This window comes from Anastrepha ludens, chromosome 5 (assembly GCF_028408465.1).
Source record: "Anastrepha ludens isolate Willacy chromosome 5, idAnaLude1.1, whole genome shotgun sequence".
NCBI lineage: Eukaryota > Metazoa > Arthropoda > Insecta > Diptera > Tephritidae > Anastrepha > Anastrepha ludens.
Genome location: NC_071501.1, coordinates 110,827,202 through 110,842,306, shown reverse-complemented (window position 1 = coordinate 110,842,306; position 15,105 = coordinate 110,827,202). Strand labels below are relative to the sequence as shown.

Genomic DNA, 15,105 nt, shown 5'->3' with positions numbered 1-15,105 from the left:
CCTGAAAAATTAAAAAAGAAACCGGCAGCAACGTACGGATTTCAATATAACTCTAAAAGTTATGGGAACCTCACAATCAAAAAAAAAATTTTGCCTGAGATTTCGAATAAGAAAAGAAAATTTTTTTTAAAAAAATTTTTATTTTATTTTTATTTATTTTAATTATTTCTCCTACAAAATTAAAAAACAACCGGCAAAAGCATTGAATAAATCTCAAAATTATTAAGGGGGTAGTATGGTTAATTCGGTGTAAAACAAGCATATTTTTCGAAATTTTTTTTGTCGACACAGTTGATTTATTCAAAATTTTAAAATTACTTCATTATAAAGTCATATTTAAAGAATATTGTGTGAAATTTTCATTGATTTTTATGAAGAAATGAGTTGGTGGCAGCGAATCTTCGCGGACGTCTCATAAAAAAGTTTTATTGCGGTGTCCCTCAGAACTCATTACTGGATCAACTAAAATCAAAAAACCAAATTGATTTCATCAGCTAATAAAGTTTCGCAGGTAACAACGTCGAATTTTTTTTTTTTTTTTTTTTTTTTAAATTTTTTAAAGCGCTTTGAAGTCAAAACACCGATTTTTCATAAAAAAAACTTGAAAACTTTGTTGTTTTAAAATATGACAAAATTTTAAAAAAAAAAAAACTCGACGTCATTACCTCGTGAATAAAGTAAAGAAACAAAAAAACCAAATTTGAAAAGAATCGGTGCAGTAGATATGAATCTACAGTGGACACCGACCGTAAAAAAGGCAAGTGTGAGAAAAACGCGTTTAAAGATTTGTGAAGATTTTTACAGCGTGAAATCCGGTTGGAGAGGTAGATACTTAATCCTTTGTGTCTTTGTCAATTTTACTCTAATGCACTTCAAACTTTCACACAATAATCTTAAGATGTTATAGAATAATTTAAAAAAAAAAAAAAAAAAAAAAATGAAAAAAAAAAATACCATACTACCCCCTTAAATTTTTTTTCAAAAGTTTTCTATCATCACTTGGGATGGAATCGCTCATTACTTACTGTTTAAGTCAGGCTTAGGTAGCCAAGAAATTGGTTTGAAGATTATGAGAAATTAGAAATTATCACGCACCAACCCGCCGTAGCTGAATGGGCTGGTGCGTGATTACCATTCGGAATTCACAAAGAGGTCGTTGGTTCGAATCTCGGCTAAAGCAAAATTAATAAAAACATTTTTCTAATAGTGGTCGCCCCTCGGCAGGCAATGGCAAACCTCCGAGTGTATTTCTGCCATGAAAAAGCTCCTCATAAAAATATCTGCCTTTCGGAATCGGCTTGAAACTGTAGGTCCCTCCATTTGTGAACAAAATCAAGACGCACGCCATAAATAGGAGGAGGAGCTCGGCCAAACACCTAACAGAAGTGTACGCGCCAATTATTTTTATTTTTTTTTAGATACATAAGTATATTAATTCCGTATTTCGCTCTGGCAAATTTTTTAAATTCGTGAGAATTTTTTTAGGTTATTAAGTGTTTTATTATAAAGTTCTAAAGTTCAATGAAGAAAGTCGAAATCAGTTACCATAAACCTGACCCCTCTATAGATGAACCTCTCGCCATACAGGTGAACTCCGATGTGCCTATATTCCTAAGTTATGTTACTCAGCCGACTCAGCTTATTTTTAGTTGTTATTATAATTTTTTTAATATTACGATTGAATTAATATTATTTTAAAATATGTTTCCAAATATTGTGAATGTTAATTTAGAGAAGCATTAAATAATGGAGTCAATAAAAAAAAATGTTTAAAATTGTTTCGCCTGCAATAATGCACCACCAAGAATAAGGAGACTACATGATTGCAATGCGATTATTTTAATAATTTAAGCATTAACGCCATGCCAGTCTAGCAAATAGGTAATAACATTAAATAGCAAAGACATAGTTAATTTAATCAGCGCATATTTTAACTGTCAGTCCAAGTACCTCTTAAGACGTCACGATGGCGAACAAAGATAAGAAGACACAGGTAACATTTCATAGAACGATTCTACGAAAGATTTTTTGCCCTATCCGCATGTAATGAGCGCCGAAGAAGATGAAATTAACAACTGCACTATTTAAATAAATATATGGAGAATTTCAAATGCCTAAAAAGGCATATTGGATTCATTGAAAATAGTATTTGGTTCAATACGCATGGTTATAAAACGTAAACAAGGGCGCTCACAAGCACAATGAAAGGGGCAGGGGCTGGAAAGAGGGTAGATAGTCAAAGAGGGAAGGAGAAAAGTATCAGCGAAAGAGATAGTATAGAATAGAGACAGGGATAAAGGTAGCTAGTCCTGTGAGAATTTTCCAGATTCTTTGGCAAGTCTGCAAATATCCTCCCCTTTGAGAGATAGAATTTTACTCATTCTCACGGCCTCGGACCTCAAAACTCGTAGCCTTGCTCTAGCAAATGCAGAACACTCACAGAGAATATGCTCAGTGCTATCCACCTCCTCTAAGCAAGACAGGCAAATCGGGTCTTCAATGATTCAAATGCTGGTCATGAGCTGACCCCATGGGTTGTGTTCTGTAATAATGGCGACCATCAACCGAACGTCTTTCCTTCCAAGTTTTAGTAGAATGTTTGACAGTTTTCTGTTCGGACTTGTCCCAAAAGACTTTGCAGTTCTGCAGCGTTCTAGACCGGACCATCCCTCTTTATGTAGATTGCCTACATAATCGCTGATCCAATTCAAAATTCCTGCGGAACTGATTCTGATTATTGGCTCTGGCCTTTGTGGGGGAACCGCTGATCTGCGGTTGGTCAATTCATCGGCAATTTCGTTTCCTTGAACACCGCAGTGTCCTGGAACCCATATAAGTACAAGCCTGTTCTGTCTTGCGACAGAATTAAGCTTCTTCTTACATCCTTGAACAATCTTTTAGGTTTGCTTCGAGTTCTCTAGGGCCTTCAGTGTAGCCTGACTGTCATTGACAACTCTAGTCTGTTTCCAGCTCCATCTCCTCTGGATTATCGATTCGGCTACTTTCAGGATGGCAAAAATCTCCGTTTGGAAAACAGTTTTAATTTCCCCCATACCATCCGGCTCCAAACCCTATTTCATTCTTGGACCCATCGGTAAAGAAAATATCCATTAAATCTCCCTGAATGCATTCTAGATTGCTGTCATCAAATTTCCTTTCCAAAGGTCGTCTTTAGGTGCCAAAAACAGTGGATACTGCTCAGATAGCAACTTAAAGATTTATCTGTGTCCCGAAGTTCCGTCTTCGTGCCAGAAACCATATTTATGGAGCCTACACATTGCTTTTATTTCTTCCTGTTGTATCATAAGATCCAAGAGGAGCATTTAGTTTAATAATTAAAAAAATGAGGATTGCCTGGTGGGACAGTCGATTGAAATGGAATACGAACTCTGATTTCTGGTGATGGCCTATTTTACTTTTTGTAAATGAGCCTCTTTCTGGATATGAGGCCTGTTGACACCTTCGTTTAATAATATAGAATATAATAGATAGCTCAATTTATGATATGATAAGCTACAGTTAAGTAGCATTAAGAATTCCATATGAGCTAACGAGGGCAGATTGTGCTTGTCGTAGCCGAATACTTTTGTTTCACTTTGTTTGCTTCTCCCGCAAACTATTTGGCTTTGTCTGCGAGGAGGCGCTATGAACTGAAATGAAAACAGCAAAAGAAGACTGAAAGAGAGACTCATATGCCATATATACGAGTATATATTTCACACGTATTATAGATTTCAGCTACTTTTAGCGCAGCTAATATTTTCTTTATGCTGCGGCTTGCATGTTTTCTTTATTTTTTGTGTTTTTGTTTTTTCGTTTTTAGTTTAATTCCATCGCCTTTGTTCCCTTATCTTGCAACCGTCGTTAGCAGGCATATTCAGTTTCATCTAAGTATGGGATTTCTCTTGTTTGCCTGTAGGCGTTTTTGATTGTTTTTCTTTGTTGTGACACTTCATGGCAAGTTTGTAGCAACATCGATACAATAGCGCTTAATTGGCATTTTTAGGCGTACAAGGACCATTTTGAGGAAATGAGATTTTTTTATTATGTGCTATCTGATTTCTTTGAAGGCAATTTTTCAATTTTGCAACATATTATGAAATTAATGGAAATTTGTAACTTATATCTTGTCATCTTAATTTAATTCGAGAATTTCTTAAACGCTTCGAAAGAATGGTAAATGAGTAAAATAAGTATTAGTAGCTGTAATATTTCAATTCTGCATGAGAACTATCGATATCGATAACTATGGTATGACAGTTGAGATGGCAAACTGCGTTCACATTTCTGTTCAGTAAGAGTTGGCGGCCGCCGTAGCCGAATGGGTTGGTGCGTGACTACCATTCGGAATTTACAGAGAGAACGTTGGTTCGAATCTTGGTTTAAGACCAAAATGCAAGAAAAAGTCTTTTCTAATAGCGGACGCCCCTCGGCAGGCAATGGCAAACCTCCGAGTGTATTTCTGCCATGAAAAAGCTCCTCATAAAAATATCTGCCGTCCGGAATCGGATTGAAACTGTAGGTCCCTCCATTTGTGGAACAACATCAAGAGGCACACCACAAATAGGAGGAGGAGCTCGGCCAAACACTCAAAAAAGGTGTACGCGCCAATTATGTATATATATATTATATATATATATAAGGTTTGGCAAGTCATTATGAATCGTTTAACGCTAGAACAACTCTTCCAGATTGTGGAAATTTACCTTGAAACAAAAAAAAAAAATCTGTCCGGGAAGTTCATAGAACACTGGCGGCATCATCGGCCCTTATTTCTTTTGAAATGGGCAATGCAATCAAAAAATAAATGCCGTGAAGTTATCTACCACAGTATAAAAAACAAAATTTCTGTTTTGTACTATCATTTTGAGTTCTCGTGTCCTTAAAATATACCCGATTTATATACATATATAATAACATTGGGTTGACAACTATGTAGTTGCGGATTGCACTCATAAATGGCTTCAGTTGAATTTTTAGGCTTGCAGGCGTAGTACAAATGTAAAGGGTGGTTACGTTTCAAGGGCCGGTGTCGATTTTAAATAAAATAATTAAAATTTTTTTTTTTTTTAATTATTGTTATTTCTCTTCATTATGATAATATTGGTATGGCCGTGGCCTCGGCGGCAAACCCCATCCGATGACGCTGAGGCATAATTGAGGTTCTATGCTCTCATCCTTCAGCTCTTGAATTGTTGGTGGCTTATCGACGTACACCTTTTCTTTCAAATAACCCCAAAGAAAGAAGTGCAACGGTGTCAAATCACAGGATCTTGGCGGCCAATTTACATAGCCGCGACGTTAGATTATTCGGCCATCAAATTCTTCGCGCAAAAGAGCCATTGTTTCGTTAGCTGTGTGAAAAGTGGCACCGTCCTGTTGAAACCACATATCGTCCACATCTATATCTTCCAATTCGGGCCATAAAAAGTTCGTTATCATCTCACGATAGCTAACACTATTCACAGTAACTGCCTGACCGGCATCATTTTGGAAAAAATACGGCCCAATAATGCCACCGGCTCATAAACCGCACCTAACAGTCCCTTTTTGTGGGTGCATTGGTTTTCCAGCAATCAGTCTTGGATTATCATTCGCCCAAATGCGGCAATTCTGCTTATTGACGAATCCACTGAAGTGAAAATGTGCCTCATCACTGAAGATGATTTTCTTTGATATGCATTTTGATTTAAACGCCCGTTTTCATAATAAGTCTGAATAACTTTAGCGCGTTGCTCGATTATGTATCTTTCCATGGTTCAAATTGAGTTAGTCTGAAATTGAAAAATATCAAATGAAAAGCTAAAAAACACTTGACATTTAGGTGGGGTTTACATTCAACATCGGCCCTTAAAATTCAACCACCCTTTATACTAACACATGGATTGAAAACCTAGATTCCGGGTTGCCGTCAGCCGATGCCACGGCGGCTATTTGGCCGATATTTTGTTTCATACTTAATTGTGCAGTGCCAATATTATCATAATGAAGAGAAATAACAATAATTAAAAAAAAAATTGTATTATTTCAAAATCGACACCGGCCCTTGAAACTTAACCACCCTTTACATAAATTCATCAGAATTTGAATTAGATTGCCCAAAGATTTTTGGTAACTCAAACAACGAAGCCATCATCTTCGGGCTTAATATAGTTGGCATATTTCTATTCTTGGTAAACCCTACTACATATTTTGGAACAGTTTTGTATGGTTTCCATTTGAACTTTTACCAAGGTTTCTGTTACGAAATGTATTGTCTCCAAGACAGTTAAAATTGTTTTAGACAAGCCAGTCTCTAAGCTGACAAAGATATGCTTAACTTTAAAATCAATAATGAGTTCGCGTCCGCTCGACAAAGGTTTTTCTTCTATTTGCTATGAAAAGGAACCTTAGTGTTTTTTGATAAGAGGTTCGCGTCCGCTTAATAGAGGTTTTTGTGCAAATTGTATGAAAAATAACTGTGCACGCCCGGTCAAGAGAGTGCCCGCTTGAGGGAGAGTAATTTCTTACGAAAATTTTACTTAAAACTTGGTAACGGAAAAAGTGTCCGCCTGAAGCCTTGCCTGTCTAATATAGGTACATGTTAGGAAAGATTTCAGGGTATATATATTTCAAGTGATTTGTGTTGTTACAGCAAACACAACACACATTTCCTATATCTGGCATTAAAGTTAAAACCTCCCTTTACCAACACGAGTTTATTGCCGATTAACTATTTATTTGCTATTAATAAAAACTAATATTTAGTTCACTGAAGTTTCCTATTTCATATTTCTCTTTTCTTCTTTTCAGTCATTGTCCTGTTCGAAAGCGACATGCATGAGCAGCGTTATGGCCCTCGGCACGGCCCCAGTTGAAGCACGCAAACCCGATGTGGTACTGGAACATGCCAAAGATTTTTTGGACCAATATTTTACATCGATAAAGAGGTAAGGTAATAGATTTTGAATAAATGAATATATTTCTATGTGTTCGGCATATTACTAACACTAACTACTATTAATTCGTATCACTACGATATCCTTTCCTATAATTCTTCTTCTTCCTTATTGGCGGGCTAACTGCTAAAGCGATTTTGGCCTAGTTTAACAAAGCGCGACAGTCATTGCTTTTCGTCAAGAGACGATTTTACTACTCAATTGCCTGCTTAGTCCAAAGTAGCACTTGTTGGCAAGCGAGATTCTCCGTTGAATTTCCAGGCTGACATTGTTATCGGTGTTAATGCTGGTTCCCAGATAAACGAAGACTCTTACAACTTTGAAATTATAACTGTCAACAGTGATGTGGGTGCCGATACGCGAGTGCGCCGACTGTTTGTTTGACGACAGGAGGTACTTCGTTTTGTCTTCGTTCACAACCAGAGCTATTCACTTTGCTTCATTATCCAGTTTGGAGAAGGCTGAACTAACAGCGCGGTTATTAAGGCTCGTTGCAAAATTTTAAATACCACTATTTTCTATAGAAATATGACTCATACTACGACAAAAACCATATAACTCAGTCTAAAATTTTGTAGAAAACCTTTAGAAAATTTTCGATGATGCAGTTTTATAACCCACTCAATTGTAGTACAAGAAAGTCCAATCGATTTTTAAAAATTCCATTGATTTAAAAAAAAAAAATTATTTTTCGCTGAAGTGTTCCGCCTTTTCTTCTATATAAAGTGCAGGCTCAAATTGGAATAAAAACCTTGCATCATGAGTGAAAAAAATTCTCAAAACTTTTGCGATTTTTACGTTACTTCAAACTTTCACTTTATTAAATCAAAATCCAATGGTTATCAAACTGCTTATTCAAAATTTCAAATTAAAGTTGAATTTAAACTGTTTAGAGAGTTTGAGTTTTGCACAAGTTTAAGTTGTTTTTACGTGATTTTTGAGAGAATGAAGTATATTTTCATAAAAATTATTAAAATTCAATATTAAATAAATAAATTCACGCTTAGTATTCTCTGGTTCCTCCAGACGTCCGCATGGGGGTTTGTGTTGTTTCTAAAGTGTCTCGATGTATTTTTTAATAGAAATATAGCATTTAGGAAACGCTCTCCATACATAATCCACTTATTATTCACCGACTTCAATCCCGTTCTCATTTTTGCAAAGCATATGTTTAGAGGAGTTATTGTTGGCGCCAATCCGGACGATCCACTTATTGTTAAAGTTTAAGGCTTTTGGTAATACTGAGAGTTCGATTCAACTATGGATTGACGACTTCGTGAGGTTTACCCATAGAGGACGTTGGTCTGGGGTGAACTCGTGCAGAGTAGCCAAGTGCTTTGTGAAAGAACCAAACAGGAAAAGAGCGACCTTTCTCCTAAAACTCAGCAGAAAGGACCTGAGAGTACTGGTGGGTGTAATCACAAGGCACAACGTCTGTGGTCAGCATATGGCTGCCAAGGGGGTCGTAGACAGCCCGATATGCCTATCCTGTCGTGAAGATGACGATACTGCAGAGCATTTTCTCTGTAGATGTCCGGCGTTTTTCCACTCTACACTCGGTCGCCGTAACGGAAAGGGTTGGTAAGTGAGCACCATTTGGCCGTGGCTGATGTAAAACCTAGGGCATGAAGCATCTAATGAAAGAAAAGGTTTTTCTAATCGGTCGCCTTTTGGCAGGCAATGAAAAATCTTCGAGTGTATTTCTGCCTTGAAAAAGTTCCTCATAAAATACATCTGCCGTCCACTGGTAGCATAAAACTGTAGGGGTCACTCCATTTGTGGAAAAACATCAAGAAGCTGGAACACTACAAATAGGAGGATGAGCTCGGCCAAATACCCGACAAAGCGTACAAGCGCAAATTATTATTACTAAGCCATTTCCCTAAGAGCAATAATATTTCTAGGTATTAAAGGGTCTTAAATAATGCTCTTTTTTCTTGGTTCCTAGGAGAAACAAAGGGCTTCAACAATCAAACTAAAGTTAGGTTTACGTAACGTAAGAAATTTTATTTTCTCTACTTCCTCGGTGGCACCAGTCTATGGTAAGGCTGCTTTTGCAAGGCTTTCGAAGTGCACCTTATGATCAAAAAGTACCGGAAATATTTAATTTAAACGAACCGAAATAAGGCAAAGCGAAAGTCGTGGCTTAAAAAAAATCAACTGGCTTCGAAACGCGTCTTTATTGATTAAATGGTATTTTTCAATTACAATTTTGATATGCTTAGAGCTAGTATTTATAATATTTTCTTATTATACCTATTGCTAATAGTTGATTCACCTACAATACAATATTTGGTGAATCAACGAAATACGAATATTGCTTATTCTAAATTTCGTAAATTATTTGCATAAGTGTCGTTGCACTCATTTCTTTACAAGCTAATTGTGTCGCTTGCGAAATGCGTTAGTGCAATGGCACTTATTTGGTTGGGTATCGAGTTACGATGACCAGTCCACTTCAATTGTATTTTCTTTTGGAGTAGAATGGTTGAGTGACGTAACTCGCACGTGGGAGTCGGTTCATATTTTGTCTTTTGTTGGTAGGACTGTAAGACATACATCTGTCACTTTTTAGCACCATCGGATCATTAGTGTCCGGAAATGTGCGCAAACAATTCTTGTATATTGCATGATGATAACGCGCCATCGCACCGAGCCCAAATTGTGCTGGATTATTTGACTAAACCCCAAGTAAATACCATCGTGTAAGCACCGTATTCACCTGATATGGTCCCGTGCGACTTCTAGTTACCACTTCGTGGAATGAGATTTCAGTCGATAGAGGAGATCAAAGAGAATGAGACGAAGGAGCTGAAGGTCTACCAGGGGTGCATGGAGGACTGGATTAAACGTTGGCACATGTATGTTGCTTCAGACGGATCATATTTTGAAGGAGATAAAATAAATTTGCCCGAAATTTAACTCTGTTTTGTTTTATTTAAATATTCCCGGTACTTTCATAGGGTATGCCAAATGTATATCCATTTTCGTCGCCGATTTTCGAGATGAACAGGAACCTGCTTCGTCATACTCCAGAGATCAGTGTTAGAAATGGTGTTTTGTCAGAAAACGCACCAGCCCTGCGGAGACAGCGATTGATGAATGCTTGCAGAGTTTTTATATCGCACATTGTCGTGTTCCATGTCTCGCATCCATACAGAATGAGATACTTCACGTTTGACTCTTAGTTTCGTATGCCTGTATACATACGAAGATCTCCAAACACACATTTTTAACTTTGAATTGAATATAAGTAATCGTCCAAACTAAATTTATGGCATTTTCAGTTGGTTATACTTCGAGTGCCGAGCCCTGTATGTCTAACATACCAAATACAGCGCGACCTTTCGCTATTCTATTGCGCATGTCAGCAGCTGACCCGCAAATTCTATTGATGATGCTTCCGGGATAGCAAAATTCGTCCACTTCTTCTGTGTTAATGCCGTTTATCTGTAAGATTCGCGGTACAGTCGTGTTTAGGCACACCATCTTTGTTTTTGCGATGTTAATCCCAAAGTGTGCTTTTGCTGAGCAATCGCTTACAGCTTCCAACATTGACTTTTGTTTTTTTTTTTTTTTTGTTTACGAAGGGGGAATCTTTCATAGATACCGTCAACTTAGACGGTATGCACGATTCATACTGCTTGGTAAGGGTACACCTCATTCGGGACCACGCACAGTCAGTAATTTTCGTACTGTCTGGACTTGCAAAACAGTAAACCTACGTACTAAACCCTTGAACTCGGTCTCCTCCACCACTCTCCCTGGGAACTGCTTCAACGTATTACTTCGCATGGCTGGTTAGCTATATAGCTTCGTCAATGTCTATCGGTTAATGCGTCTCATTTGCTCAATGTATCTGAGTTCTTTTTGAACTCTAGTAGCTTATGCAGCTATCTCCTCCCACTTTTCTTCCGATTGCAACACGAACTCGACTACGTCAGTTGCATTTGGAATTATTCTTCCTGTTATAAAGCGTGGGCAGTGGAAACTGGCATGTTCCACGTCTTCTTCTACATTGATGTACACAGGGCAGTAGGGGCTGTCATCATGCCCGAACCTGTGCAGATATTTCCTAAAACCTCCATGTCCAGTAGGGAACTGTGTCACATGGTAGGTTGTATCTCCAAAACTCCGATTTAGCCATGGTCGCAAATCGGGAATCAGTTTATAGGTCCATTGCCCTTTACTGGAGGTATTCCATCGGTCTTGCCACCTTGTTAGTGACACAAGCCGCTCTTCTTCTCTCACCGCTTTTTTTTTATTTCGGCATCCAGTGCACATCTGTCATAGAATCGCTTCATTTCACTCGCGAGAATATCCGCTGGTATCATACCAGCTATGACAAACGCCGCGTCATCCGATATTGCTCTGTAGCCGCTTACGGCACTTAGCCTATATACAGACAGTAGCTTCCTTTTGTTATCCTTCAGTTCCGCCGCATTTGCCCAAACTGGCGCTGCATACAGGAGGACTGAAGTGGCTACATTTGCAAGCAATTTCCTTCTAGTTGACTTAGGACCACCTATGTTAGGTAGGATCCTTGAGAGTGCCGCTTGTATGCTTGCGGTTTTCTCTACCGCGTAGTCAATATGGGTCTTAAAATTTAACCTACAATCTATCATAACTCCTAGGTATTTCAGAGCCGGTTGTGAGTGAACAACTTGCTCTCCCACTCTGATTCTCATCTGCTCGACTTTTTTCCGACTTTTTATCAGAACCGTTTCCGTTTTTTGCTCTGCCAATTTGAGTCCCGCCTGTTCGAGCCAATCTTTCACTTGTTTTATCGCTCCATTTGTAATCTGTTCCACTTCCTATATGTGCTTAGCCACCGCCACTATCCCTATATCATCCGCAAAGCCTATTATTCTTACCTCTCTGGATACCGGTAAGCGAAGGACTTTGTCGTACATGATATTCCAGAGCACAGGACCTAGGACCGATCCCTGCGGCACGCCAGCAGTAACTTTGTACCTTTTTGTTCCAGCACTGCTCTCATACATCAGTTCTCTATCAGAGAAGTAACTCCTTAATATCCTGAGAAGATTCGGCGGTGGCAATTTCATACAGGCTATTCAAGATGTGCGACCAGCTTGCCGAATTAAAGCCGTTTTTGACATCCAATGTGGTTACAGCACAGTATTCCTTGGTGCCCCAACGCCACCGCTTTCCTTCTATTGCTTTAATAGCCGTTTTGACAACCGTACCAACATTGAATTTGTGCGACAACAGGCACATGTCGTTAGTGTAGTCAAAGTCTTCCAGGTTACCATTCAGACCCCAGGATATACCACTATTAGCCGCTGAAGTTTGCTGCAATGCTCAGGAAACAAAAAAATTTATATAGGAAAGAGTCTATACGGCAGTTTTTCTGATCAGATACCAGTGAAAAAAAGTAAGGAAAGTTAAAACCTCAACACTACCAACAACACTAGCTTTTGGGTGAAAGTTCGTAGTCATTTTGAAAAATAACCAAAAGTTTCGAATTTGCATTTTTTTTTAAATATTTTTAAAACTTATACTCTATACCACATAAATCAAATTCTATTTTCCAATTTACTTCATTTTAGAGCTTCGAGTGTCGCTCATGACACCCGCTGGAAACAGGTGCGTCAGAATATCGAATCCAGTGGCTCTTATCAACTCACCGAAACCGAATTGATTTATGGCGCGAAATTGGCCTGGCGCAATTCATCGCGTTGCATTGGACGCATACAATGGTCCAAATTGCAGGTAAGAAAAAAATCCTTTTGCCTCGTGGAAATCCCTTTTTAGATACATTTTAAAATGGTGCTAAAATATTTAAACACTTTAAACGCGCTTTTGTTAGTGAAAATATTGATTCGAGAACAATTTAGTGTCAGCGACACTAAACGAATTCATAATTGAATTATGTGAGGCATGACGACAAGCGGTGGTGGAGATGGTGGTGGTGTTGTGGGAGACAGAGAGGTTTGTGGTAAAGTGGTTGACATTTTAACACGCAAACTAAGCGACACTCACTGCAAGCGATATATTTATGCACTCACACATATACACGTACATACGCATTATAAATACATACATGCACATGCACATACACTTATTGAGCTGTACACAGAGAGGCAGCCGTTTGCGGCCATTGATGAATGAGTGAAAAATTTCATTAAAAAGTTTTCTCTGTGTATGTGCAACTATTTCCAGAGCGAGCTCTAATGTACTCGTACATGAAAGAATACGAAAATATGTACGTATTTGCACTTGTTTGCTAAAATTTTAGAAGATACAAATATTCGTATTTATATACAAATATGCTTGATTTATCCCTGTACTTATGTATGTATGCTCTACACACAAATACATACATATATACTTATGCATACATAAGGTCGTGCTTTCGAACGCTTGTGTATGTCTGCTTGCTTGTGTTAGTATATTTGTAAACATAAACTATAAACTTGCGCTAGAAGTTTGCGAAATTTTGTTGCTATTTTGCAAGTCGAAAAATTTCATACAACAAACTATTAAAAAAAGAATAAAAGTTTAAAAAACGAAACAAAACGTAAAATGATTTAAAACAAAATCCAAACACCGAATGAAATGCGAAAGTTTAAATTGACTTAAATATGCAAGAATCTCACTTTCAGGGTGCATAGCTGCGACTTCTGAATTTAGATGAATACTCTGTGATTTACCCTGCAGAAAAGTTCACTAGTACCGAAAAGGTACTAATTAGAAAAAATCAATTAATTCCTAAATTAGAAAAAATCAAACGCAATGCCATGTCGATGGTCGTTCGTATCCGGCCTATTTGTTATCTCTCGAAGAGGTGATATAAATTGGCCACCGACATCTTGTGATTGTGATTTAACACCTTGTGACTTTTTCTTTGAGGCCACGTGAAAGAGAAGATCTACGCTAAGAGCCCAGGCTCCATTCAAGGCCTCAAAGATGGAATTCGTGAGTCTATCGAGGACATGGGGCAGCAACTTTGCAATTTTTTTTATTTATTTATTTATTAAAAGAGTAACAATTATAAATAACTATTCCACTTAAAGAGCTAAAGCACTGGCTACTATGGCCTTCGGCTATTAGTATAATAAAAAATGACAGCGTGTCTTATAGCCTTAACTTACATCTAGATACATAATCACAAATCTTATTTAAATTGCATACCGTTGTCTGTTTGAGGAGTTCCGATGGTTTGATGCTTGAGAAAAAGGTTGTTCTGATATTTTGTAGGGAAGGACAAGCATCTATCAGGTGAAGTGTAGTAAATTCATTGGAGCCACAAAAAGGGCATGTAGGCTTCGGTGAACCGCTGAGCAGGTGGGCATGTGTCATGAGTGTGTGACCGATTCTCAGTCGAGTAAAGGTTTTTGTTTGGTGACATAATGCAGATGGAGGGTAGGTATTTTTTTCCCCAAAGGGGTTAAAGTTTTTATAAGGATGCTGATAAGTTTTCCATTTAGTTGCTGCGTTATCTGCGGCAAGTTCTTTCGCTAGTATCTTTATGTCATTGCAAGTGATATAGTTAAATGTGTGTAGAGGTTCCTTATTCGCCTCTTTCGCTCTCTTGTCAGCTTTTTTGTTACCATTTATCCCAGAGTGCCCTGGAATCCACATCATTTTGATTGCACCTGTGTGTATTGAAATTATATTGCGGATTTTTGTTATCATCGGGGTGTCATTTGTGGGGTTTAAGATAGCTTCGATTGAGGATTTGCTATCGGTGCAAATTAAGTGCTTGCTACATTTCTGGGAGGCAAAGATTACTGCTTCAAGTAACGCAGCTGCTTCAGCTGTAAATATTGAAGTGAATCTTGGCAAAATTCCGGCACAGATGGTAACACCTTCTGCGTTTGTCACTGCAAACGATGTGCAGGTGTCGGTTTTTGATCCGTCGGTAAAAATGATCTCCCAATCTTTCTTTAATGGGGAAATGGTTTCGAGAAAAATCTGGTTGTATTCGTTTGTATTAGTGGAATCTTTTAAATGTTTGGATAGATTGTTCAAAATCATCGAGTTGGGAACGACCCACGGTGGATGTATTGCGGGTTCTACAAGTCCTGGCTGAGCAATGATATCCAGTTTTTTGGCTTCTTTTAGAATGATGGAGATTGTTGATTCCCGGCTCTTTCTGTTTAATTTTTGAGTACTCGAGTTGATGTGTTTAAACAAAAGTCTG

The 15,105-nt window shown here is 38.0% G+C and overlaps 1 protein-coding gene across 1 annotated transcript in view; it reads left to right on the top strand.

Moving 5' to 3' along the window:
• Positions 1–15,105, top strand: part of LOC128865338 (nitric oxide synthase) — a 189,876-nt gene that overhangs the window by 22,190 nt on the left and 152,581 nt on the right. Inside the window, exons 2-3 of the mRNA XM_054105556.1 lie at positions 6,793–6,929; positions 12,509–12,671. Of these exons, the coding sequence (XP_053961531.1) occupies positions 6,820–6,929; positions 12,509–12,671 (273 nt within the window). The 5' untranslated portion in view covers positions 6,793–6,819. The remainder of the gene's footprint in view (positions 1–6,792; positions 6,930–12,508; positions 12,672–15,105) is intronic.